Consider the following 25,134-nt stretch of genomic DNA (forward strand, 5'->3'; position numbering starts at 1 on the left):
CGCCAGACACATGCACCATCTTGTGCATCTGGCTTTATGTGGGTACTGGAGAATGGAACCTGGGTCCTTAGGCTTTGCAGGCAAGTACCATAACCACTGAGCCATATCTCCAGCCCTCACTGGTAGAACTTGTATTTATTTATTTATTTTTTGGTCTTTCAAGGTAGCATTTCATTCTAGCCCAGGCTGACCTGACCTGGAATGCACTATGTAGTCTCAGGATGGCCTCGAACTCATGGTGATCCTTCTACCTTTGTCTCCTGAGTGTTGGGATTAAAGGCATGGGCCACCACATCTGGCTCAATGGTAGAACTCTTGCCTAGCATATGTGAGGCTCTAGGTTTGAGCCTTAACATCTCAGAAAAAAATAGATATATACGTGGCCTATGATATAGGTGTGTCATATGGCTTTTTAAAAAAAATATTTGACAGATGCAAAGAGGCAGAGAGAGAAAGAGAGAAAGTGAATGGCTTGCCAGGGCCTTCAGCCACTGCAAATGAATTCAAGGTGTGAGTGCCTCCTATGCACATGTACAGCCTTGTACACTTGCATCATCTTGTGCGTCTGGCTTACGTGGGACCTGGAGAGACGAACATGAGTTCTTAGGCTTTGCAGACAAGTACCTTAACCGCTAAGCCATCTTTCCAGCCATGTCATATGGCTTCTTAAATGCTAAGATTAAGATCATAGCTAGATGGGCTGCAGAGATGGCTTAGTGGTTTAGGCAATTGCCTGAGAAGCCTAAGGACCCACATGCGACTCTCCAGGTCCCACGTAAGCCAGACGCACAAGGTGGCACAAGCGCACAAGTTCGCACATGTGCACAAGGTGGCACAAGCGCACAAGTTCGCACATTGCACAAGGGGGCACAAGCGCACAAGTTCGCACATTGCACAAGGGGGCACAAGCGCACAAGTTCGCACATTGCACAAGGTGACACAAGCGCACAAGTTCGCACATGTGCACAAGGTGACACAAGCGCACAAGTTCGCACATTGCACAAGGGGGCACAAGCGCACAAGTTCGCACATTGCACAAGGTGGCACAAGCGCACAAGTTCTCACATTGCACAAGGTGGCACAAGCGCACAAGTTCGCACATGTGCACAAGGGGGCACAAGCGCACAAGTTCGCACATTGCACAAGGGGGCACAAGCGCACAAGTTCGCACATTGCACAAGGGGGCACAAGCGCACAAGTTCTCACATTGCACAAGGTGACACAAGCGCACAAGTTCGCACATTGCACAAGGTGACACAAGCGCACAAGTTCTCACATTGCACAAGGTGACACAAGCGCACAAGTTCGCACATTGCACAAGGTGACACAAGCGCACAAGTTCTCACATTGCACAAGGGGGCACAAGCGCACAAGTTCGCACATTGCACAAGGGGGCACAAGCGCACAAGTTCGCACATTGCACAAGGGGGCACAAGCGCACAAGTTCTCACATTGCACAAGGTGACACAAGCGCACAAGTTCGCACATTGCACAAGGTGACACAAGCGCACAAGTTCACACATTGCACAAGGTGACACAAGCGCACAAGTTCACACATTGCACAAGGTGACACAAGCGCACAAGTTCACACATTGCACAAGGTGACACAAGCGCACAAGTTCGCACATTGCACAAGGGGGCACAAGCGCACAAGTTCACACATTGCACAAGGTGACACAAGCGCACAAGTTCGCACATTGCACAAGGGGGCACAAGCGCACAAGTTCGCACATTGCACAAGGGGGCACAAGCGCACAAGTTCGCACATTGCACAAGGGGGCACAAGCGCACAAGTTCGCACATTGCACAAGGGGGCACAAGCGCACAAGTTCGCAAATTGCACAAGGGGGCACAAGCGCACAAGTTCGCACATTGCACAAGGTGACACAAGCGCACAAGTTCGCACATTGCACAAGGGGGCACAAGCGCACAAGTTCGCACATTGCACAAGGTGACACAAGCGCACAAGTTCGCACATTGCACAAGGGGGCACAGCGCACAAGTTTGCACATGTGCACAAGGTGACACAAGCGCACAAGTTCTCACATTGCACAAGGGGGCACAAGCGCACAAGTTCGCACATTGCACAAGGTGACACAAGCGCACAAGTTCTCACATTGCACAAGGTGGCACAAGCGCACAAGTTCTCACATTGCACAAGGTGACACAAGCGCACAAGTTCGCACATTGCACAAGGTGACACAAGCGCACAAGTTTGCACATGTGCACAAGGTGACACAAGCGCACAAGTTCGCACATTGCACAAGGGGGCACAAGCGCACAAGTTTGCACATGTGCACAAGGTGACACAAGCGCACAAGTTCGCACATTGCACAAGGGGGCACAAGCGCACAAGTTCGCACATGTGCACAAGGGGGCACAAGCGCACAAGTTCTCACATTGCACAAGGGGGCACAAGCGCACAAGTTCGCACATTGCACAAGGGGGCACAAGCGCACAAGTTCGCACATGTGCACAAGGGGGCACACATGTCTAGAGTTCAATCGCGTTGTCTGGAGGCTCTGGCACACCACTTTCTTTCTCTCCCTCTCTCTCTCGCTCTCTTCTCATAAAAATTTTTTAATACATTTTATTTCAGAGAGAAAGGGGGAGAGAGAGAGAATGATAATGGGCGCACCAGGCCTCCAGCCACTGCAAACAAACTCTAGTGCATGTGCCCTCTTGTGCGTCTGGCTTACGTGGGTCTTGGAGACTCGAACTGGGATCATTTGGCATTATAGGCAACCCCCATTTTTTTAAAAAGATCATAGCTAGTGGCTGGAGAGATGGCTTAGCAGTTAAGGCACATGCCTGTGAAGCCTAAGGACCCAGATTTGATTTTTCAGGTCCCATGTAAGCCAGATGCACATAGTGGCACATGCATCTTGAATTTGTTTGCAGTAACTAGAAGCCCTGGTGTGCTCATTCTCTCTTTCTCTGTCAACCCCCTCTCTCGGTAATAAATACATAAAAGTTTAATTAAATCTTTAAATAAATAAAAGATCATAGCTAGAATCATTTATCAGAAATCCAACCCCTCAGTGTTGGTGATTATGTAAGTGTATGTACATAAGGGTCCCTATCTTTGTGATTTAAAATAAGTTGTAGCCTTTTTTTCTTTTTTTCTTTTTTTTCTTTTTTTTTGGTGGGGGGTTTCAAGGTAGTGTCTCACTAGCTCTGGCTGACCTAGAATTAACTGTATTCTCAGGGTGGCCTTGAACTCACAGCAATCCTTCTACCTCTGCCTCCTGAGTGCTGGGATTAAAGATGTGCACCACCATGCCTGGCTTTTTTTTTTTTTACTTTATTTTTATTTATTTATTTGAGAGAGAGGGAGAGAGAGTGTGGGTGTTCCAGGGCCTCTAGCCACTGCAAATGAACTCCAGAGGCATGGGCCCCATTGTGCATCTGGCTTACGTGAGTCCTGGAGAATTGAACCAAGGTCCTTTGGCTTTGCAGGCAAACACCTTAACCGCTAAGCCATCTCTCCAGCCCAGTTGTAACCTTTTCTAACCTGTGCTTTCAGATGAGACTTTGTAATTTGCCAATAACTAAAGATACTAACTTTGCAATATTATTATGTAGGGAGAAGAAGAGCATTCTTTTTTTAGCTTGTGTTAGATGACACCAAATATTACTGATTTTTAGGTTTCATCAGAGACAGTTAATGAATCAAAGTCAAAATGAAGAGTTGTCTCCTCCTGCTCCTAGTGAAACAAGGGCACCCCTTGTACCTGAGCATGCAAGCCCCACTCCAGACTGCCAGATAGCCCAGGAAAGTGGTAAGGAACCAACTTAACCATGGTTACCTGTCTTCAACTCATTTGTTTTGCTGGGTTTCATAACACAGAAAAAAGTACATTTTTATAACCTTTAATAAGTTTAAATTTAGTGGGCACATACATTTCCATACATCTGTTTATTTTATATGATATTTCATATATGTACATATGAATATATGTGTGTATATGTATGTACACATATAAATATATATATATATATATATATACACACATACATATATACACACACATATATGTATGTATACATAAAAATATATATATATGTATTTCTTGTCTTTTTGAGGTAGGGTCTCACTCTAGTCCAGGCTGACCTGGAACTTACTCTGTAGTCTCAGGGTGGCCTTGAACTCATGGCGATCCTTCTACCTCTGTCTCCCAAGTGCCTGGATTAAAGGTGTGTACCACCATGCCTGGTGGCTTTGACTGTTCTTGTGATGCTGTAGGAATTCAGCTTTGGGTGTTTCTTTTTGTTTTTGAAGAGTACGCTGATCTTCAGTCTTTCCCCCCTTGCCACTGAGGTGGGAGGAAAGAACAGGAGGGGTTGTGCTAGGGACCACTGGGCCAGCCCTATGGGGCCTTCTCCTGGGGAAGGAGACCATAGACCAACCCCCTGGTGGCACTTGTACCTCCCAGTTCCCTGGATCTTGTGGGGGAGAGTGGACAGGAAAGAGGGGAAGTGCTTAGGGATGGGGAAGTCCCCACTGCTCTCTCTCTTTTTTTATTAAGTTTTTTGTTGTATTTTATTTATTTGAGAGAGAGAGAGAGAAAGAGGCAGATGGAGGGAGAGAGAGAGAGAGAGAAAGAATAGGTTTGCCAGAGCTTCTAGCCACTGAAAATGAACTATAGACACATATACCACCTTGTGCATCTATCTTACGTGAGTACTGGGGAATTGAACCTGGGTCCTTAGGCTACACAGTCAAGTGCTTTAACTGCTCAGCCATCTCTCCAGCACTCTCTCTCTTTCTTTTGAGGTAGGATCTCACTTTAGCCCAGGCTGACCTGGAACTAACACTGTAGTCCCATGCTGGCCTCGAACTCACCAGTGCTCCTCTTACCTCTGCCTTCTAAGTGCTGGGATTAAAGGTATGTGCTATACCCAAGACTGGCCTAGCAATTACTATATGTATGTATAGTTCATACTGGCTTGAACTCAGTCCTCCTGCCTCAGCCTCTCACATGCGGATATTGTAGGCTTGAGCTAACATGCCCAGCTTAAGAATTCATTCCTTGAAGCTGGGTGTGGTGGCACATGCTTTTAATCCCAGCACTCAGAAGCAGAGGTAGGAGGTTCACCATGAGTTCCAAACCACCCTGAGACTACATAGTGAATTCCAGGTCAGCCTGGACTAGAGTGAGACCCTACCTTGAAAAACAAAAACAAACAATATATATATATATATGGCTGGAGAGATGGCTTAGTAGTTAAGGTGCTTGCCTGCAAAGTCAAAGGACCCAGGTTTGATTCCCCAGTACCCACATAAAGCCCAGGTGCACAAGGTAACACAAGTGTCTGGATTTCTAGAGGCCCTGGTGCATCTATTCTCTCTCTCTCTTAAATAAATAAAATATTACCAAACAAAGGAACCCCCCCAAAATTCCCTGAAAAACATTTGGCTTGATATTTTAGGCATATTAAAGGAAATTATTGAAGGCATCTTACTGTATTTCTGGAATTAGATTTCATTAATGAAGTACAACTATGAAGTTCTCTCTAGTGATTGAAATGATACTCTGTTGATTCTTCTAGAACCTGTTATCCAAATCAATTCTTGGGTTGGGATAAGCAGTAATGATGACCAGTTATCTGCTGTGAAGAATAACTTTGCAACTGTACACACGACAAGGTATTCTCAGAACGACCTCCACTTGGAAGACATCCAGACAGATGAGGACAAGCTGAACTGCAGCCTTCTGTCTTCCGAGTCTACTTTCATGCCAGTTGCATCAGGACTGTCTCCAGTGTCACCCACAGTTGAGCTGAGGCTGCCGGGCATTAACTTGGGCCTAGAAAATGATGGAGTTCCAGAGGAATCTGTGAAAGGTCTAGAGAACCAGGACTTGGAGAAGGAAGAGGAAAAGTCTTTGTGGGGTACAAATGAGAGTCCAGTTCAGATGCTGAAAAGTAAGATGAGTACAGAAATAAACAAGAAAGCTGGGCTATTACCTTATCCCAAGTCAGCAATCATCAGTGCTGTCTTCAAGGATGACAGCCACAGTGTTCTCTCTTTTCCTGAGTCAGCAGGACACAATGTCTCCCACGTCGAGCCAGTCAGTGAGGAAGCCATGTCTTACACAACTTCAGAGAAACTTCCATGCAGGATTTTAACCCAGAGATCTGTTGCTTTGGGACATGATAAAGTTGCCCTTCAGAAACTGAATGAAGCAGCCACCAAACTTCAGGCCTGTTGGCGGGGCTTTTACACCAGGAACTGTGACCCTCAAGCCAAAGAGGTGCGTTATGAGATCCGGTTGCGCAGAATGCAAGAACACATCATCTGCCTGACGGATGAAGTAAGGAGGTGGGTCAGAAACCCCGTGTGTGCTGTTTGTTGGCTTGAAGGTGTCAGGTTCTTAGCTGTTTCAGAGTGCTGTGCAGCTGTGGTGACGACACACGGCACACCAGGCAGACACTGCTGTCTTGAGTGTGTATTCCTATGATATATCGGAACCGTCTTGAGGGCACAGATTACCATATGCACCAGCACAGCAATTGGTACATAGATACAGTATCATAAAAGATGTTGAATAGAGCCGGGTGTGGTGGCACACGCCTTTAATCCCAGCACTCTGGAGGTAAGAGGATCACCATGAGTTCAAGGCCACCCTGAGACTCCATAGTGAGTTCCAGGCCAGCCTGGGGTAGAGCGAGACCCTAACTTGAAAAATCAAAAAAAAAAAAAAAATTTGAATAACTATGAGCTGCCTGGGTATCTATAATTCTAGTAAAAAACTATAGAAATGCAGAAATGATCTCTGAAAGTATAAACATAGAAAGGTACAGATACTCTAGAAAAATTGGATAAATAAAAAAGTGAAGGCCAGGTGTGGTAGTGCACGCCTTTAATCCTGACACCCGGGAGGCCGAGGTTGGAGGATCACTGTGAGTTTGAGGCCACCCTGAGACTACATAGTGAAGTCCAGTTCAGTATGGGCTACAGTGAGATTCAAAAGGAACTAAAGTTCTGGGGCTGATAGTCTTTAATTCCATGGCTTACATGTTTTGTTGACTGCCAACCTAGGAGAGTTAGGATTTATTAGTATTGTAGCTAGCAATGTGTGTTAATATCAAGCAGAAGAGGGAGAGGAGAAAGTAGCAAAAGAGCCTGGGAAGGGGGCTGGAGAGATGGCTTAGCGGTTAAGCGCTTGCCTGTGAAGCCTAAGGACCCCAGTTTGAGGCTCGATTCCCCAGGACCCACGTTAGCCAGATGCACAAGGGGGCGCACGCGTCTGGAGTTTGTTTGCAATGGCTAGAGGCCCTGGCACGCCCATTCTCTCTCTCTATCTATCTCTTCCTCTGTCTGTCGCTGTCCAATAAATAAAAATAAACAAAAAAAATCTTTTTAAAAAAAAAAAGAGCCTGGAAAGGAACAGGAGAGTATATGGTCGTGTCGCAGTCAGGTTCGCATTGCTGGCAGAAATCACCCGACCAAGAGCAGCTTTTGGGCACAAAGGGTTTATTTTGGCTTATAGACTTAAGGGGAAGCTCCATCATGGCAGGGGAAAATGATGGCATGAGCAGAGGGTGGGCATCCCCCCTTGGCCAATATAAGGTGGACAATAGCAATGGGAGATGCCGGAGCCTGCCGGCTGAAAGGGTTCAAGCCTGATGGGGAGTGAGGATTAAGGAAAGACAGAAGACTGAAAGCAAGGACTCCAGACCAGGGCTGAAGCAAGGATTCAAGCCAGGACTGAAGATGCGGTTTATTTCACAGCATTCCTTTTTACATCTTTTTACAAACAGTTTTTTCATGTACAAAAGTTCCCTGAGTCTCATACAAGTTTCTATCAAAAAAAAAAATAAAATAAAATAAAAGGGCTGGAGAGATGGCTTAGCGGTTAAGTGCTTGCCTGTGAAGCCTAAGGACCCCGGTTCGAGGCTCAATTCCCCAGGACCCACGTTAGCCAGATGCACAAGGGGGCGCACGTGTCTAGAGTTCGTTTGCAGTGGCTGGAAGCCCTGGCGCGCCCATTCTCTCTATCTGCCTCTCTTTCGCTCTCTCTCTCACTCTCAAACAAATAAATAAAAACAAAAAAAAAACAACCCTTTCCGTTACAGAGTTTTTGCACTTCAATCACTTCTCAGTACAAAAGACTATTAAGGCCAGCCAGATGGCTTCCGACACTGAATATATATAATCTTGCTTACTGTAGGTGCTATAGTTTTGCTAAAGCCTTGCTATAGTTTTGCTAAAGTGTTGCTGCCGAAAGTCCAGAGCTATGGATACAAGTCCACCCAAAATGGCTCCCGACAGGGAGAGTGTGCCAAACACCGGCAAGGGGACACTGGCTATAACACCCATAAGCCTGCCCCCCAAAATACACTGCCTTCTGGAGGCATTAATTCCCAAATCCCCATCAGCCGGGAACCCAGCATTCAGAACACCTGAGTTTATGGGGGTCACTGAATCAAAGCGCCACAGTTCATTTCCAACAGGGGAAAGAGTTTAAGAGGTAAGAAATGCTTTAGGAAGGACAGGTGTCAGATGTAGCCATTGATGGTTACTGGTGATTGATTTCAGGCTCCATGATTTGCTAAATGGACTAGAAAGCTCAGAAAAATTGTTCTGTGCATGGTTAGTTCATTACTGCAAACATGTACAGATTAAAGTTGAGGGAGAATGTTCCATAAGGCAGACCAGGTTCAAGCTTCTGGTTGTCTTTGCCCAGTAGAGGGAGATAGCACAGGCTTGCTTCCACAGGTACGATGTGTGCAGACATGTACAGAGTACTGCCACCAGGGACCTCTGTGGAGCAGGGGCGCCCAGGGTTTTCCTTGGGGGTCTGTCATGTAGACACTGCTGCTCATATGACTGAGTTCTCTCTGATTTCAGGATCTCTAGAGGTCAAACTAGTATACCATGACCTGGGGCTTCAAGTGAACAGAACATGCATTCATGAGAAATCACATTTTTATCATAAACCTTAACCTAAGCCAATACCCCAGGTATACAGAGATAGCTTTTCAGATAGGATATCCGAAGGTCCTTTCCCTATCCTGTCTTTGCAGCGTGCAGGACCTGTTCAGTTACCTTCCTTACCAGATAGTGAGCTTCCCAAGAGTGGCTGCAATGGTATAGGGTGATGAAAGCCAGTTTGGAATTGATTGGATAGTGCCTGGGAGATAAGAGTTTAAAAAATAAATGTAGCCAGCTCTTAGGAAACATTGCTTTAAGGAGGAAAAGATAGTAGGTAGTTGCTGGTGGAGAAACTGTAAGTAAGGGAGAGTCTCTTTAAAAATGGGAGGTAGGGCTGGAGAGATGGCTTAGTGGTTAAGCGCTTGCCTGTGAAGCCTAAGGACCCCGGTTCAAGGCTCGACTCCCCAGGGCCCACGTTAGCGAGATGCAGAAGGGGGCGCACGCGTCTGGAGTTTATTTGCAGTGGCTGGAGGCCCTGGTGCGCCCATCCTCTCTTTCTCTCTCATCTGCCTCTTTCTCTGTCTGTCACTCTCAAATAAATAAATAAAAAGTAGCAAAAAAAAAATTAAAATAAATAAATAAATAAAAATGGGAGGTAGGGGGCTGGAAAGATGGCGTAGCAGTTAAGGTGCATGCCTGTGAAGCCTAAGGACCCTGTTTCAATTCTCTAGGTCCCACATTAGGCAGATGCACAAGGGGGCACATGCATCTGGAGTTCATTTGCAGTGGCTGGAGGCTCTGGCATGCCCATTCTCTCTCTCTCTCTCTCTCTCTCCCCTCCCTCCCTCTCTCTGTCTCTAATTAATAAATAAAATAAAGTAAAATCTTTTAAACAAAGTTTTTTTAAAAAAAATGGGAGGTAGGGCTGGAGTGATGGCTTAGCAGTTAAGGCATTTGCCTGCAAAGCCAAAGGATCCCTGTTTGACTCTCCAGGACCCACGTTAGCCAGATGCACAAGGGGATACATGCGTTGTTTGCAGTGGTTGGAGGCCTTGGCGCACCCATTCTCTCTCTCTCTCTTTCTCTCTCTTTTTCTCTTCTCTCTCTCCCTCTTTCTCTCTTTCAAATAAATAAATAAAAAATATCAAAATGGGAGGTAGAGCTGGGCATGGTGGCACATAGGGTCAGCTTGGGCTAGAGTGAGAATCTACCTTGAGCCCCCCCCCCAAAAAAAAAAGGTGAGAGGAGGTAAAGTCTGTGTTTAAATGTTGATGGGAATGATTCTGTCAGCCTGGGGGTGAGAAGACTGATGGGGCAGAGCAAAGAGAAAAGAGCAGGGTTGAAGTTCTTGAGAAGGTGAAACAGGGATCCAGCCACAGAGGAGAAAGTGGTTTGAGGTAGCAGCGGGGCAGGAAGGTGGCATGATACAGGGAGGCTAGGAAAGGCTCTGGTATGTCTTGTTTTGTGATGTATGAGACATGGCCAGTAACTGAAAATGAAGAGGGGGGTAAGAAAAAAATGGGGTGTAAGGTAATTATCTTAAGAGGGGCCAGGCGTGGTGGCCCATGCCTTTAATTCCAGCACTCGGGAGGCAGAGGTAGGTGAATCACCATGAGTTCGAGGCCATCCTGAGACTACATAGTGAATTCCAGGTCAGCCTGGGCTAGAGTGAGACCCTACCTTGAAAAAGAAAATAAATAAAAGAAGAGGAAACTTAGGAAGCATGTAGTCCCAGCTACTCAGGAGGCTGCATGGGATGATGCTTTGAGCCTAGTCTGAGAACACAGTGAGACTATTTCTTTTTTCTTTCTTTTTTTTTTTTTTTTTTTTTTTAGTTTTTCAAGGTAGGGTCTCACGCTAGCCCAGGCTGACCTGGAATTCACTCTGTATTCTCAGGATGGCCTCGAACTCATGGCAATCCTCCTACCTTTGCCTCCTGAGTGCTGGGATTAAAGGCGTGCACCACCACGCCCGGCTTTAGTGAGACTATTTCAAAATAAAACAAAAACACAAGTCAGGGTATAAACAGCAACTCAGCTGCTCTGTTCTGACTCAGGCTTGGTTCAGTTACATACCTCCACCCCCACCCCAGCCAGCTACATGTGGTAGAGACGCAACAGGATGGCCAAGGGAGCTGAAGATATAATTTAAATAAAGTAAAAGGGGGGAAAAAAGCAGAAAGGACAGGATGTTGGATTGTCGGTCTACATTGTTGCAGTGGGATGCCAGACAAACTGAACTAATGGCGCTGATAAGAAGGGATTGGTGGTTAGTGTTGGATTTTTTTTTTAAATTCTTTAAAATATTTATTTATTTGCATGGAAAAGAGAGAGAGAGGAGAATGAATATGGGTGCACTAGGGCCTCCAGCCACTGCAAACAAACTCCAGATGCACGTGCCACTTTGTGCATCTGACTTTACGTGGGTACTGGGGAATTGAACTAAGGTAGTTTGGCTTTACAGACAAGTGCCTTAACTGCTGGGCCATCTCTCCAGCCCTGTTGGATGGTTTACACACACATACACACGTACAATCATGTGTATGCTTTTGTGTGAGAATACGGTTGTGTGCGGCATCAGAAAACAAACCTTGTGTGTTGGTCCTTGCCTTCTCTCTTTTTTTTCTTTAATATTTGTACTTATTTACTTGCAATTAGAGAGGGAGTGGCAGGAGAGAATGGAGGCACCAGGGCTTCTTGCTGTTGCAAACAAGTTCCAGATGCACCACTTTGTGCGTCTGGTTTAGCATGGGCACTGGAGAATTGAACCAAGGCTGTCGGGCTTTGCAAGAAAGTGCCTTAACTGCTGAGCCATCTCCTTTCACTTTGTTTTGAGACAGGGTCTCTAGTTGCCACTGCTTTGCCAGCCTAGCTTGGCCTTCTGGTTTCTGAGGCTTCTCCGTTTTTGTCTCCCATCTTGCCATAGGAACACCAGGATTACATGTGCATGCCACTGTGCTGGGCTTCACGTGGGTTCTGGGAATCCAGGCTCAGCAACTCATGCTTATGTGGCAAGCTCTTTACCACTGAGCCCTCTCCCTCACCTGGAGTACTTTTTTTTTTTTTTCGAGGTAGGGTCTCACTCTAGCCCAGACTGGCCTGGAATTCACTATGTAGTGTCAAGGTGGTTTCAAACTCATGGTGATCCCTCCTACCTTTGCCTCCCGAGTGCTGGAATTAAAGCCACTGGCCCTGGAATGCTCCCCTTAGCCCCCCGCCAACAACCCATAGGGTCTCACTGTGGCCCAGGCTGACTTGGAATCCCAAGTGCTGGGATTAAAGGTGCGTGCCACCATGCCCAGCTAGTCCCTGGAATACTTTTTGAAAGTAAGATAGTCAGAATGATTGGGACTAGGCTGAAAATATGACGGTGGGTGACATGGGGTGCATTATTGTTAGAACATCCATGTGAATATTGAGGCCTTCAAAAATGATGTGAATGGGGCCAGGAGGACTGGTGCTGAAGCAGACATCAGTGAGTGTTATGGGGAGTGGGAGGTCAGTACTAAGCAAAAACTTGGGGAATTTAGCAGGATGACAGAGGTTCTTAGAGGAGGAAAGTAAAAAAGAAAATCATTTGAAAATATCAGTGGGAAGTAGTTGGCTAATTCTCATGTAAGAGTAGAAAAGAATTGCTTCTATTTGAGAGCACTATAGTGTTCTCACAAGTGGGTCTGTTTTACTGCCTATCTTTTCAATATTTTATTTATTTATTTTAGAGAGAGGAAAAGGGAGAGGAAGAGAGAGAAGGGTGCACCAGGGCCTTCAGCTTCTGGAAACAAACTCCAAACACATATACCAGTTTGTGCATCTGTCTTATGTGGGTTCTGGTGAATTGAACCTGGGTCCTTTGGCTTTGCAGGCAAGTGCCTTAACCACTAAGCCATCTCTCCAGCCCAAGTGGGTCTGTTTTGATCAAAGAAAAGTTCAAAGAAAAGATATGTATATAGGTAATTTACTGATTATAATTCAGAAATGCCAGATGACACAAGTGAATGTCTTGGGGGACTAAAGAAAGTGGGTTGAATTGGGTTGGAAGTTTAGAACAGGGCTAAGGTGTAGCTCAGTGGTAGAGTGCTTGTCTAGGAAATAGAAGGTGTGGTTTGTTTTCCAACCCTACAAAAATAAAAACAAGTGAGAGTAACAGTCCAAGTGGCAATGGGTTTGTAATGAGCCTAAGTATGAAGATGGCATCAATGAGGTAAGACTTGAATGAATGAAAGGAAGTGATGAATGAGGGAGGAAGGCCTATGGATAGCAAGGAGTAAGCACATTAGGGACTCAGGCATGCAGGGAAATGTTGTTGCAAGGCATTATGTCTTAGAGAAAGTGTTTCAGTTTGTGATCCTGAGCACTCAAGTTTGATCCTTAACTATTTGGAGGCTCTGAATAACCATTCATATTAATTCCTGTGCCTTCTATCTCTGGTGTGCTTGGTGGGGAAATGGAAGGGTAGGTAAAGATAAAGTTAACACACACACAGACATTTTCCGTTGGCGATACTTTGTGGAATGAATATATGAATAGTCTTCTTATTTGGCTTCTATTTTACATCATAACTTAAAGTTTCATACTAGATATTCTAAAAGTGGAAAGAATTTGCTAGATTGTCTCCCTCCCTCCCTTCCTTTTTTGAGGCAAAGCAAACAGACTGGCTTTTTAAAAAATATTTATTTTGGGGCTGGAGAGATGGCTTAGCAGTTAAGTGCTTGCCCGTGAAGCCTAAGGACCCCGGTTCGAGGCTTGATTCCCCAGGACTCACATTAGCCAGATGCACAAGGGGGCGCACGCATCTGGAATTTGTCTGCAGTGGCTGGAAGCCCTGGCATGCCCATTCTCTCTCTCTCTCTGCCTCTTTCTCTGTCTATTGCTGTCAAATAAATAAATAAAAATAAACCAAAAAATTTTTTAAAAAAGAAAAAATTTATTTATTTTTATTTATTTATTTGAAGATGTGTGCGCCCCCTTGTGTGTCTGGCTAATGTGGGTCCTGGGGAATTGAACCTGGGTCCTTTGGCTTTGTAGGCAAATGCCTTAACCGCTAAGCCATCCCTCCAGCCCTGGCCTTTTTTAAGTGAGGGAGAAAGAGAGTATGAATTGGTGTGCCAGGGCCTCCAGACACTGCAGTTGAACTCCACATGTGTGTGCCCCCTTGTGCACATGTGACCTTGTGCGTTTGCATCACTTTGTGTGTATGGCTTATATTGGACCTGGAGAGTTGAACATGAGTCCTTAGGGTTTTCAGGCAAGTGCCTTAACCATTAAGCCATCTCCCTCCCTCCCTCCTTCCTTTTTTTCCTTCATTTCTTCTTCCCTTCCTTTCTTCCTTTCTTTCTTTCCTAGAGGCAGAAATAAGGAGAGAGAATGGGCATACCAGGGCCTCTAGCCACTGAAAATGAACTCCAGATGCATGTGTACCCATGTGCATCTGGCTTACATGGGTTCTGGGGAATCAAACCTGGGTCCTTAGGCTTCACAGGCAAATGCCTCAACTGCTAAGTCATTTCTCCATCCCCCATTATTCTCTTTATAATGCATGTGTTTAGTAGTTATAACAGAAAGTTCAGACCAAAGCAGCCTTTCTTGTGTCAATGAAGTATTTTGAATCATTGTAGGTTAAGAAAAGAAAGAGATGAAGAACGTGTTAAACATATGGTACAAGAAGAGGCCATCAGATTCCTGTGGAACCAGGTATGTCATTCCTGCTAATTTCCCCAATATGTGTGACCAAGGAAAAATTCTAGATTCATTGAAAAAGCATAGAGAGAGTTGGTGCACACCTTTAGTCCCAGCACTTGAGAGGCAGAGGTAGGAGGATTGCTGTGAGTTCAGGGCCAACCTGAAAAGTGAATTCCAGGTCAGCCTGGGCTAGAGTGAGATCCTACCTTGAAAAAAAAAAATAAGGTTTTTACATAGTGAGTAAGCATAAAGGCATATTAAGCACCCCTTTTCTCTTTTTGGGGGGAGGGCATAAGTAGGGGTAGTAGTAATGCTGCCCGGTAGCTGAACCCAGAGTCACACATATGCCAGGCAACTGTCCGTCACTAAGCTACACCCTGGCTCTGAGCACTCTTTCTCAAGGTTGATTGAGTGTGTGTGTGTGAGTGTATGTATGTTTGTGAATATGTGTGTGTGTCTGTGTGTGAGTATGTGTGCGTGAGGGAACATACAGGCCCATGATGCAACCCTGACTTTAGTGGGGGGCATCAAAGACAGACCTGTGTGCAGGTGATGAACTGCATTCTAGGTCAGCTAATACAGTAAAAAGCATGGTGAGTCTTAGCCCACTGTGACAGGGTGGCTTGGAAGAGGGACTGTCTGTATATCAGGTCTTCCTCTGAGCACTGTTTCAGGCATCGATGATGAGTTCCTTCCAGCGTGGATAAAGACACAGGGCCATCATGTTTTCTTCCTTGTGAACACGCCATCTTTACCCTGAATCTAGAAGCTTCAGGTGTCACACACATGAAGCAGATTAAAAATTATTTATTTGGTAGCTGAGTATGGTGCTGCATGCCTTTACTCTGGAGGCAGCGGCAGGACTGCCATGAGTTCAAGGCCACCCTGAGACTACATAGTGAATTTCAGGTCAGCCTGGGCTAGAGCCAGACCCTACCTTGAAAAACTTTAAAAAATTTTATTTTTTGTATGTATGTATGTATGTATGTATATATGGGCCTTTTTTCCAGTGAAAGTGAATATCAAACACTTTTTGCATCTGGCTCACGTGGCTGACTTGGAACTTAACCCAGGCCAGCAGACGTTCCAAGCAAGCACTGTTAACAGCCAAGCCATCTTGCCAGCTCTATTACTGATTAGTAAGGTTCGTATTTACCATTAGTAGGAGATGGGCAAATAAATTATGCAAATGACAGTGCTAGAATACAGGGGGGCAAACACTGCCATGGATAGCTAAAAAGAATAAGCTAACCATATATATTTATATAGAAAGATCTTCAAAATAATTTTGTTTAAGGCATAATAGAAAAAATTAGAGTATAGAGAGTTCCATTGGCTTTAAAAACTCTATATATTTGAGACATATATATTCCACCCCCCCCCCATCAAGGTAGGGTCTCACTGTAGCCCAGGCTGACCTGGAATTCACTATGTAGTCTCAGGGTGGCCTTGAACCAAGGTATTTCCTTCCCCTCCCCTCCCCCTTCCCTTCCCCCACTTTCCCCTTTATAACTGTGCTCTCTGTCATATCCCCTCCCTCTCTCCATTAGTCTGTCTTTTAATTTGATGTCATCTTTTTCTACTATTACGAGGGTCTTGTGTGGTATTGCTGGGCACTGCAAGGTCTTGGATATCAAGGCCAAGTTTTGTCCGGACAGTTGTATGTAAGGAGTGGTACCTTCCTTTGGCTCTTATATTCTTTCCGCCACTTCTTCCATGGTGGACACTGAGCCTTGAGAGTGTGAGATGTTTCAATTCTGGACACTCGTCCATCCCTTCTTCTCAGTACTGTGTTGCCTTTTGGGTCATCCCAGTGGTCATCGCCATCTGAAAAGAGAAGCTTCTCTAACCAGAAGTGAGAGTAGCATTAATATATGAATATGAACACTAAGTATAGTGCTTTCAGGGAAATTTGGTGAGTGTAATATATGCATTTATCCAGATAAGAGCAGGCTTTAAACCTCTAAGGCTCATGACCTCCCATGACATAGGCTTTTGATTAGGTTTTCAGTACCAGGCATGTATTCCCTCCCATAGAGTGGGCCTTCAGTCCAATTAGAGAGCAGTTGGTTTCCCCCAGAGCAGACATGCCACTATTGCACTCATTCAGTTATTTGGTCTGTCTGGCCAAACTTGAGGTTTCCAGTGTCCACTGTTTTCACTGCTGATGACTTCTGTCTTCCATAAGGCTGCATACAGTGTGGCTTTTTCCACCTTTCAGTTGGCTGGGTTACAGGGAGAAGGTTGAAATACATACATATATATATATATTTAAAGCTAAAAGGATACAACATTAAACCAGTATTAGTAATTACCTTAGAGAATGCTCAAAGTGAAACTAAAAATTCTATATCTTGCTTGCTTTCTTATATCTTTATAGTAAAATTTTGAATTTTTTCTTTTTGAGGTAGGGTCTCTAGCTCAGACTGACCTGGAATTCACTGTGTAGTCTTAGGGTGGCCTCGAACTCATGGCAATCCTCCTACCTCTGCCGCCCAGGTGCTGGGATTAAAGGCACCACCACTCGTGGCTTTCAGCTTAAAATTTTGAAATTCTATTTATAGTTCAAAAATGTAAAGGTAATATTATCAAAAACTTGAGATATGTTTCATCCTTCTGAAGTAATTGTGCTGGTTTGATTCAGGTGTCCCCCATAAACTTAGGTGTTCTAAATACTAGGTTCCCAGCTGATGGAGATTTGGGAATTGACACCTCCTGAAGGCAGTGTATTGTTGGGGGTGGGCTTATGGGTGTTATAGCCAGTTTCCCCATACCAGTGTTTGGCACACTCTTCTGTTGCTATTGTCCACCTTATGTTGGCCAGGGGGTGATGTCCACTCTCTGCTCATGCCATCGTTTCCCCCTGCCATCATGGAGCTTCTCCCTTGAGCCTGTAAGTCAAAATAAACCCTTTTTTCCTAAAAACTGCTCTTGGTCGGGTGATTTTTGTCAGCAATGCGAACCTCACTGTAACAGTCACACATAGGGCTAGAGATATGGCATAGTGGCTAAGGCATTTGCATACAAAGCCTAAGGTCCTGGGTTTGATTCCCTAGTACCCATGTACAGCCAGATGCACAAGGTGCCACATATGTTTGGAATTCATTAGCAGTGGTTAGAGGCCCTGGTGTGCCCATTTTCTCATATATATATATATATATAAATAACAATTTAAAGTTATAGATAGAATGTTGTCTGTTGTGTTGAGAGACCGGGTATCTATCACTCATGCCCAGGCTGGTCTTGAACTCCAGTGATCCTTCTACCTCAGCCTCGTAGTTGATACCAAAGGCATGCTGCACCACACCTGACTTATGCTAGTTTTTCTGTATTTTATTTATTTTATTTTATTTATTTTGGGTTTTTCAAGGTAGGGGCCCAGGCTAACCTGGAATTTACTATGTAGTCTCAGGGTGGCTTTGAACTCATGGGGATCCATCTACCACTGCCTCCTGAGGGCTGGGATTAAAGGCATGCGTCACCACAACCAGCTATTTTTAAGGATGAAGGTTTTTTTCAGCTTACAGTTTGCCGTGGTGGGGATGACATGGCAGCGTGGCCTTGAGGCGGCAGGTCACATTAAGGCTATGGTTAGGTGGCAGAGTGAATGCTTTAAAAATTTTTTTTTGTTGTTGTTTTTTGTTTTTTGGGTAGGGTCTCACTCTAGCTTAGGCTGACCTGGATGGCCTCAAACTCACGGCAGTTCTCCTACTTCTGCCTCCCAAGTGCTGGGATTAAAGGTATGTATCATCACACCCAGCCTTTAAAAATTTTTTTGAGGTAGGGTCTAACTCTAGCCCAGGCTGATCTGGAAACTTTTTGTTGTTGTTTGAGGAAGGGTCTTGCTCTAGCACAGGCTGGCCTGGAACTAGTTTCAGGGTGACCTTGAACTCATGGTGGTTGTCCTACCTCAGCCTCCAGAGTGCTGAGATTAAAGGTGTGAACCACCATGCCTGACTGAATGCTTTTTTAAAAAACGTACTTATTTACTTAAGAAAGAATAGGCACATGGGGCTTCCTGCCACCTGCAACTCAGGTTTCATGTCACACTTTGTGCACCAGGCTGTATGTGGGTACTGGCAGTTGAATCCAGACTTAAAAGCAGGTGCCTTTAACTGCTAAGCTATGTCTCCAACCATGTATTTTTAGATAGTTAAAAAGTCTTATGTCAAGTGAGGCATGATGGCACATGCCTTTAATCCCAGCACTTGGGAGGCAGAGGTAGGAGGATTGCCATGAGTTCGAGGCCACCCTGAGACTACATAGTGAATTCCAGGTCAGCCTGAGCTAGAGTGAGACCCCACCTCTAAAAAACCAAAAAAAAAAAAAAAAAGAAAGAAAGAAAGAAAGAAAAAGAAAAAAAAGATAAAAGAAAAACACAAACAAGCAAACAGAAATTCTCATTCAGCTGGACTTGTGCTGTTGTGTTTCTCATTGTTTTTCCAGTGAAGCAAGAGAATTGTCCTAACCTTCCCTCCCCTCCTTAAGTGCCCTTTGTTCTCAAGGACCCATACCCCCTGGGCTTGCCTGGTTAGGCTAGGAGTGCTATGAAAAGGGGAAGGTGGTATGGAGACATGGCTTAGTGGTTCAGGCACTTGCCTGCAAATCCAAAGGATCCAGATTCAATTCTCCAGGACCCATGTAAGCCAGATGCACAAGGTGTTGCATGCATCTGAAGTTCATTTGCAGTGGCTGATGGCCCTGGTGTGCCCATTCTGTCTGTTTGCCTCTCAAATAAACAAAATATAAAAAGGGGACGGGGAGTAATGAAAAAGGGCAGGTTTATACTCCAATTCTGCCTTTTATCAACTTCATGACTGCTGGAAAAAAGGGTCAGAAGACAATTTCAAAACAGGTGTGACTTTCATCTTGTAATTGTATGTCCTGGTTTATAGGTAAAGTCTCTCCAAGCCTGGCAGCAGACCATTGACCAGTATGCTGGCGCTCCTCCTCGAGCAAGTCCACCAGTGCCCCTGTCTAGCCCTTCAGTACCTAGCCCAGGTCAGAACCCCTCTTGTGATCAGGATTCTGATTGGTTCCTGGCTCAGGATGAGGCTCCTCAAGAGAAATCCTTACCAGAATTCCCAGACTCTGGCTTTCATTCCTCCCTTGCAGAGCAGGGTCACTGTGTACAGGACTGTTTGGATTTTGAGAAAAGCTCCACGGATGGCAGTGAAAGCTCCTTCTTGGGGAATTCCGCGGACACAGTGAAACGCAGCAGAGACCCAGGTTGGGGGGAGGCCTGCGAGGAGCACAGTGAGCGGAGTCGGGAGAGCTCCAGCAGTGACCAGGACAGCCATCTGCTCGAGCAGTACCTGACTTCAGTCCAGCAGCTGGAGGACGCCGATGAGAGGACAGATTCTGAGGAAGTGGCCGGAGATGGCGAGCGTCACCTGGCTTGTCCCCCAGAACAGCTAGATGCCTTGTCCCACCGCGCTTCTGGAGGTGAGACCCTGAGCACAGCTCCTGCTTTACGTGACGACACCAGCCTCACGGCAGAGAGCTGTAAGCTAAATGCGGAAGTCCCAAGACAGCAGCCAGAATGTGATTCGGCATTTCGGGTATTGCATGCGGGTGTCACTGTGTAGCATGTCCGATTTCTTGGGAAGCAGAAATCTGTACATTTTAAAAAGAATGTTTTCAGTTTCCTTTTTTCTTTTGAAGGAGAGCAACCCATCCCCCTTGTTACTGTTGCTTATATAAAATTTCTATCCTTGTCTTGTACTTCTCAGAGCTAGATACTGAGCTGTCTTCATTTTGATTTTAATGTTTTAGCTGTAGTGTACTACATATTTATACTAAAAGATATATATGCACTTGATTTCTTAATGATTGCAAAGATAACATGTCTTTTATTACACATTTCCTTTAAAAATGGTTTCTCAAAGGAGGAAAATTTACTTCAATGTTAAATAGAAGAATTGTAGTTCTCAGTTACAAAGAATATGATTTATTAGTGTGAATATGAATGACAAATATGAGGATTGTGAACCCTTGCAATTTTCTAGGACTAAAAACACATTTTCTCCCCTGAGTCAAGGAAAGCCTTCCTATATAGCCAAATTTAGAAAGACAAAATAAGAGTACAGGATATAAAAAAAATTATTAGGTGTGTTTTTTTTGGGGGGGGGTTGGCAAATGAACACAGGGCTTTAAGCGTGCTAAGCATGTGTGGTGTCACTGAGCAACCCACTTAGTGCCCCTAGATAGTACAATTGGTAAATGGGGGTGATTGAAATAATTTTAGTTAATTTATATATCCATTTTAAAATAAAGTGTTTCATCTAGGACTGAAATAAAGCTTATTTAGGAAAGAATATTTCTCTTTAATATGGAGAAAGGAGGGGCAAGGCTCCATTTACTTGGAATAATGTTGCTACCAGTATTTATCTTTTTTTTTGTTGTTGTTGTTTTGAGGTAGGGTCTCACTCTAGCCCAGGCTGACCTGGAATTCACTAAGGAGTCTCAGGGTGGCCTCAAACTCACAGCGTTCCTCCTACCTTTGCCTCCTGAGTGCTAGGATTAAAGGTATGTGCCACCACGCCTGGCTAGTATTTATCTTTTTATTAAGTGCTTTTTTACCCTACTGACAAACATTTATGTGCCAATATAGCACCAGAAATTCATGTGCATCTTTCTTCTTTGTTTTTGCTTATATTCCCATATGTACTCCAGCCAAAGGTCCATAGTTACTCAGGCCTCTTTTTCTCTCTTTTTTTTTTAAAAAAAAATTTGTTGTTTATTTATTTGAGAAAGAGGCAGATGGAGAGAGAGAGAATGGGTGCACCAGGGCCTCTAGCCACTGCAAATGAACTCCAGACACGTGTGCCCCCTTGTGCATCTGGATAACATGGGTCCTGGGGAATCAAGCCTGAAACTGGGATTCTTAGCCTTCACAGGCAAGCAGTTAACCACTAAGCCATCACTCCAGCCCATGCCACTTTTTCTCTTTTTGACCTGGAGACAAATCCAGGACCTTGAGCGTGTTAGGACACACTGGACCACTAAGGTGCATCCCACTCCTGACGTCACTATTGACCTCTACCCCACAGTGAAGGCCATCCAAAATAATAATAGTGGTAGAATAGGAATTATTTTCTTTTTAAAGACTTATTTTTATTTATTAGAGACAGAGACAGAGAGAGGGAAGGCCAGAGCCTCTAGCCAACTGCAAACGAACTCCAGATGCGTGCGCCCCCTTGTGCATCTGGCTAACGTGAGTCCTGGGGAATCGAGCCTTGAACTGGGGTCCGTAGGCTTCACAGGCAAGCGCTTAACTGCTAAGCCATCTCTCCAGGCCAAGTGATGATTTCTTTAAAAAAGAATGTACTATCTAACCTCAGAGAAGTGCCACATTTGAAAGACAGTTTAATGGTGATTAAGAAAAAAAAAAAACTCACTTGTTAAAAGGAATAGATACCTGTATCTCCAGGAAGAAATGAAATTGTGTTTGAATATCATAGGCAGACGTATCTGAAAATCAAGGGTAAAATTTGGATGCTTGATGTTATTCCTTTATAATGTTGATTCCTCTAATTATGGACACGCCACTCTTTAAGGTTTAGGCAATACTTGAGTACTGTAAACTTGGTGCTAGCTACCACCCATTGTTCTGTTCTAGCCACTAGATCTCTTCTTAGGACTTCTATTAAACAAACACTTGTGATCCTGCCAGAGCAGAGTTGAGGATCATATGGTGTTCTTTGTGTGTGGGAACATTTCTCCAGCAAGGTCAGCTGTTTTCTTCTCAGTTTTTTTTTTAATATTTCATTTTTATTTTATTTATTTGAGAGAGAGAGAAAATAGGTATGCCAGGGCCTTCAGCCGCTGCAAATGAACTCCAGATGCATGTACCACCTTGTGCATCTGGCTTATGTGGGTCCTGGGGAATCAAATCTGGATCCTTTGGCTCTGTAGGCAAGCACCTCTACCACTAAGCCATCTCTCCAGCTCCTCTTCTCAGTTTTTCACAATATAGAGCTCAGGTTGAAAAGGAATGGATATCATTATCAGAAATCCAGAATCCCATGAAAAGAAAAATTTTCTGTTTCTTATAAACAAGACAACAGTCATGTCTTCCAAAAGATTTTCTCTAAATAAATAAATAAATAAAAGATCTTCTCTAGTGAAGCATGTATAACATTGAATGCATGTTGAATAAAATCTGAATTTTTAACTTTTTGAATAATGGTCATTCTTTTTATGAGTTTAAATTTCTTCTTAACTATGAATAAATACCAAGAAATAAAGTTTCTTCTTATTTTTCTACTTTACAGTTAAGTGCCTCATTTGCTGCCCACAGTTAGATCAAGAAAAGTCACCCTGCGCTGCACAGTACCAGTACTTCATGATACATAGCTTTGTCAGAAAGCTGCTGAAATGTCCTGGCTCAGTATTACCTAAATAGGTTTCTGCTAACATCCTCCCCCCACCTCTTTTTCGAGGTAGGGTCTAGCCCAGGCTGACCTTGAATTTATTGTGTAGTCTCAGGCTGTCCTTGAACTCACAGCTGTCACCCTGCCTCGGCCTCCTGTGTGCTGGGATTAACGCGTGCGCCACCATGTCCAGCCTCTTCTCTCTTTTTAAGTCATGGCAGATAACCAAATCCATGTGATACCAGTATTGTCATCAGAATTTCTTTTTCTAGCCCAAAAGATGATATTCAGCACACTTTTATGAGAAACTTGGCAGACTATGACAATGGTTATTCTGCTTTTTCTGTAACTCGTGTTTAGAGTTACAAGAAGATCAAATATCCCCTCCCTACTTCCCTCCCCACCTCCCTCCCTGAGTAAAGTCTTGCTCTAGACCAGGAATTCACTATGTATTCTCCGGGTGGCCTTGAAGTCATGGCAATCCTCCTACCACTGCCTCCTGAGTGTAGAGGTTAAAGGCATGCACATAAAGCCACATGCAGAGTGGCACATGCATCTGGAGTTCATTTGCAGTGGTAGGAGGCTCTGGCACACCCATTCACACACACACTCTCTCTCTCTCTGTGCAAATAGATTGTGGGATATTCTTTAGTTTGGCTAAAGAAGAATGGGTCTGATAGGGTTTGAGAAATTGAACTTAGAACATGGACTTTTTCTAACAGGAAAGGTTTACTCAATTGTTTTATATTAGTTCATATCAGTTTTTTGATCTACAGAAAACTTAGAAATTGTAGCAGAGGTACAGACTGATACTGTATGAGAATCAGAGGGAGCCTTCGAGGTTACCTGTGTCACTCTTCTTTTCAGTCCCCTCCCCGTGCGCCTTCTCCCTGTAGCATGAGAGTTCAAGGACGCTTTTTTTTTAATTTTTTTATTGCGATAGGGTTTCACTTTAGTCCAGGCTGACTTGGACTACCCTATGTAATCTCAGGGTGGCCAAGAGCTCATGGCGATCCTCCTACCTCTGCCTCCCAAGTGCTGGGAGGCATGCACCACCATGCTGGCTTTCCTTTGTTTTACAGTTGAAATAAAAACTTTAGAATGGTGGCACATGCTTTTAATCCCAGCACTTAGGAGGCAGAGGCAGGAGGATCACTGTGAGTTTGAGGCCAGCTTGAGACTACTTAGTGAATTCCAGGTCAGCCTGGGCTAGAGTCAGACTCTACCTAGAAAACAAAACACACAAATACACATACATACACCCACTCACACATGCATATACATGAGTGAGAGAGAGAGAGAGAGGAGAGCGTGAGCATGACTGCTAATGATTTAAGATTATAGTTAGTCAGTAGTAAATAAGCTAAAATCATGTTGCTATGTTCCAAATTTTTATTATACCCTCTCTTTTAGTCTTTATGCCTACTGAGAAAGTCTGTGCATATTTCTTATTCACTTTGAAAGAAATGAAAAAGCTTCTAAGAGAATTTTAACTGCCATTAAAGGCAAATTATTTTAGAAAATAGCTAATTATTACAGAATCCTGAGTGAATGTTCTCTAGAAATGTGACTTCATTAAAATAGTTTTTAGGGGCTAGAGAGATGGCTTAGCAGTTAAGGCACTTGCCTACAAAGCCTAAGGACCCAGGTTTGACTCCCCATAACCCATGTAAGCCAGATGCAAGCCAGATGCACAAGGTGGTACATGCATTTGGAGTTCATTTTGTAGTGGCTAGAAACCCTGGCATGCCCATTCTCTTTCTCTCTGTCTCTCTCTCAAATAAATAAAAGTAAAATATATTTAAAGAATAGTTTTATCCAGGCGTGGTGCCGCACGCCTTTAATCCCAGAACTCGAGAGGCAGAGGTAGGATTGCCATGAGTTTGAGGCCACCCTAAGAATGCCAGTGAATTCCAGGTCAGCCTGAACTAGAGAAAGACTCTACCCCCCCCCAAAAAAAAAACAGTTTTAAATAAGCAATAGTAAAGTTAAAGTTTTACTATTAGCAAAAAAATTACTTCCTCTGATTCATTTATTTAATGACAAGCAGTCTTACAGATGGCTGATATGTATAATTTTTCTCTTTTTGAATATATTATATGTTATCTGTTTTCTTCAGTTTTACAGAACAACAGATGCTGAGGTTTTAACTCTCCTGGCATACAGAAAGCTCTAATCATGCAAGGCGTGGTGGTACATC

At 44.2% G+C, this 25,134-nt stretch overlaps 1 protein-coding gene across 2 annotated transcripts in view; it reads left to right on the forward strand.

Moving 5' to 3' along the window:
* The window catches only part of Cep97 (centrosomal protein 97), a 50,331-nt gene extending 29,020 nt beyond the window's left edge, over positions 1-21,311 (forward strand). The window contains exons 7-10 of one of the 2 annotated variants that reach the window (XM_045148470.1): positions 3,649-3,782; positions 5,554-6,325; positions 14,496-14,571; positions 19,455-21,311. In XM_045148470.1, coding sequence (XP_045004405.1) covers positions 3,649-3,782; positions 5,554-6,325; positions 14,496-14,571; positions 19,455-20,147 — 1,675 coding nt within the window. In that variant the 3' untranslated portion in view covers positions 20,148-21,311. The remainder of the gene's footprint in view (positions 1-3,648; positions 3,783-5,553; positions 6,326-14,495; positions 14,572-19,454) is intronic. The other variant, XM_045148469.1, reaches the window with a different exon arrangement.
* The last annotated feature ends 3,823 nt before the right edge of the window (positions 21,312-25,134 follow it).

This window comes from Jaculus jaculus, chromosome 4 (assembly GCF_020740685.1).
Source record: "Jaculus jaculus isolate mJacJac1 chromosome 4, mJacJac1.mat.Y.cur, whole genome shotgun sequence".
In the NCBI taxonomy this organism is placed as follows: domain Eukaryota; kingdom Metazoa; phylum Chordata; class Mammalia; order Rodentia; family Dipodidae; genus Jaculus; species Jaculus jaculus.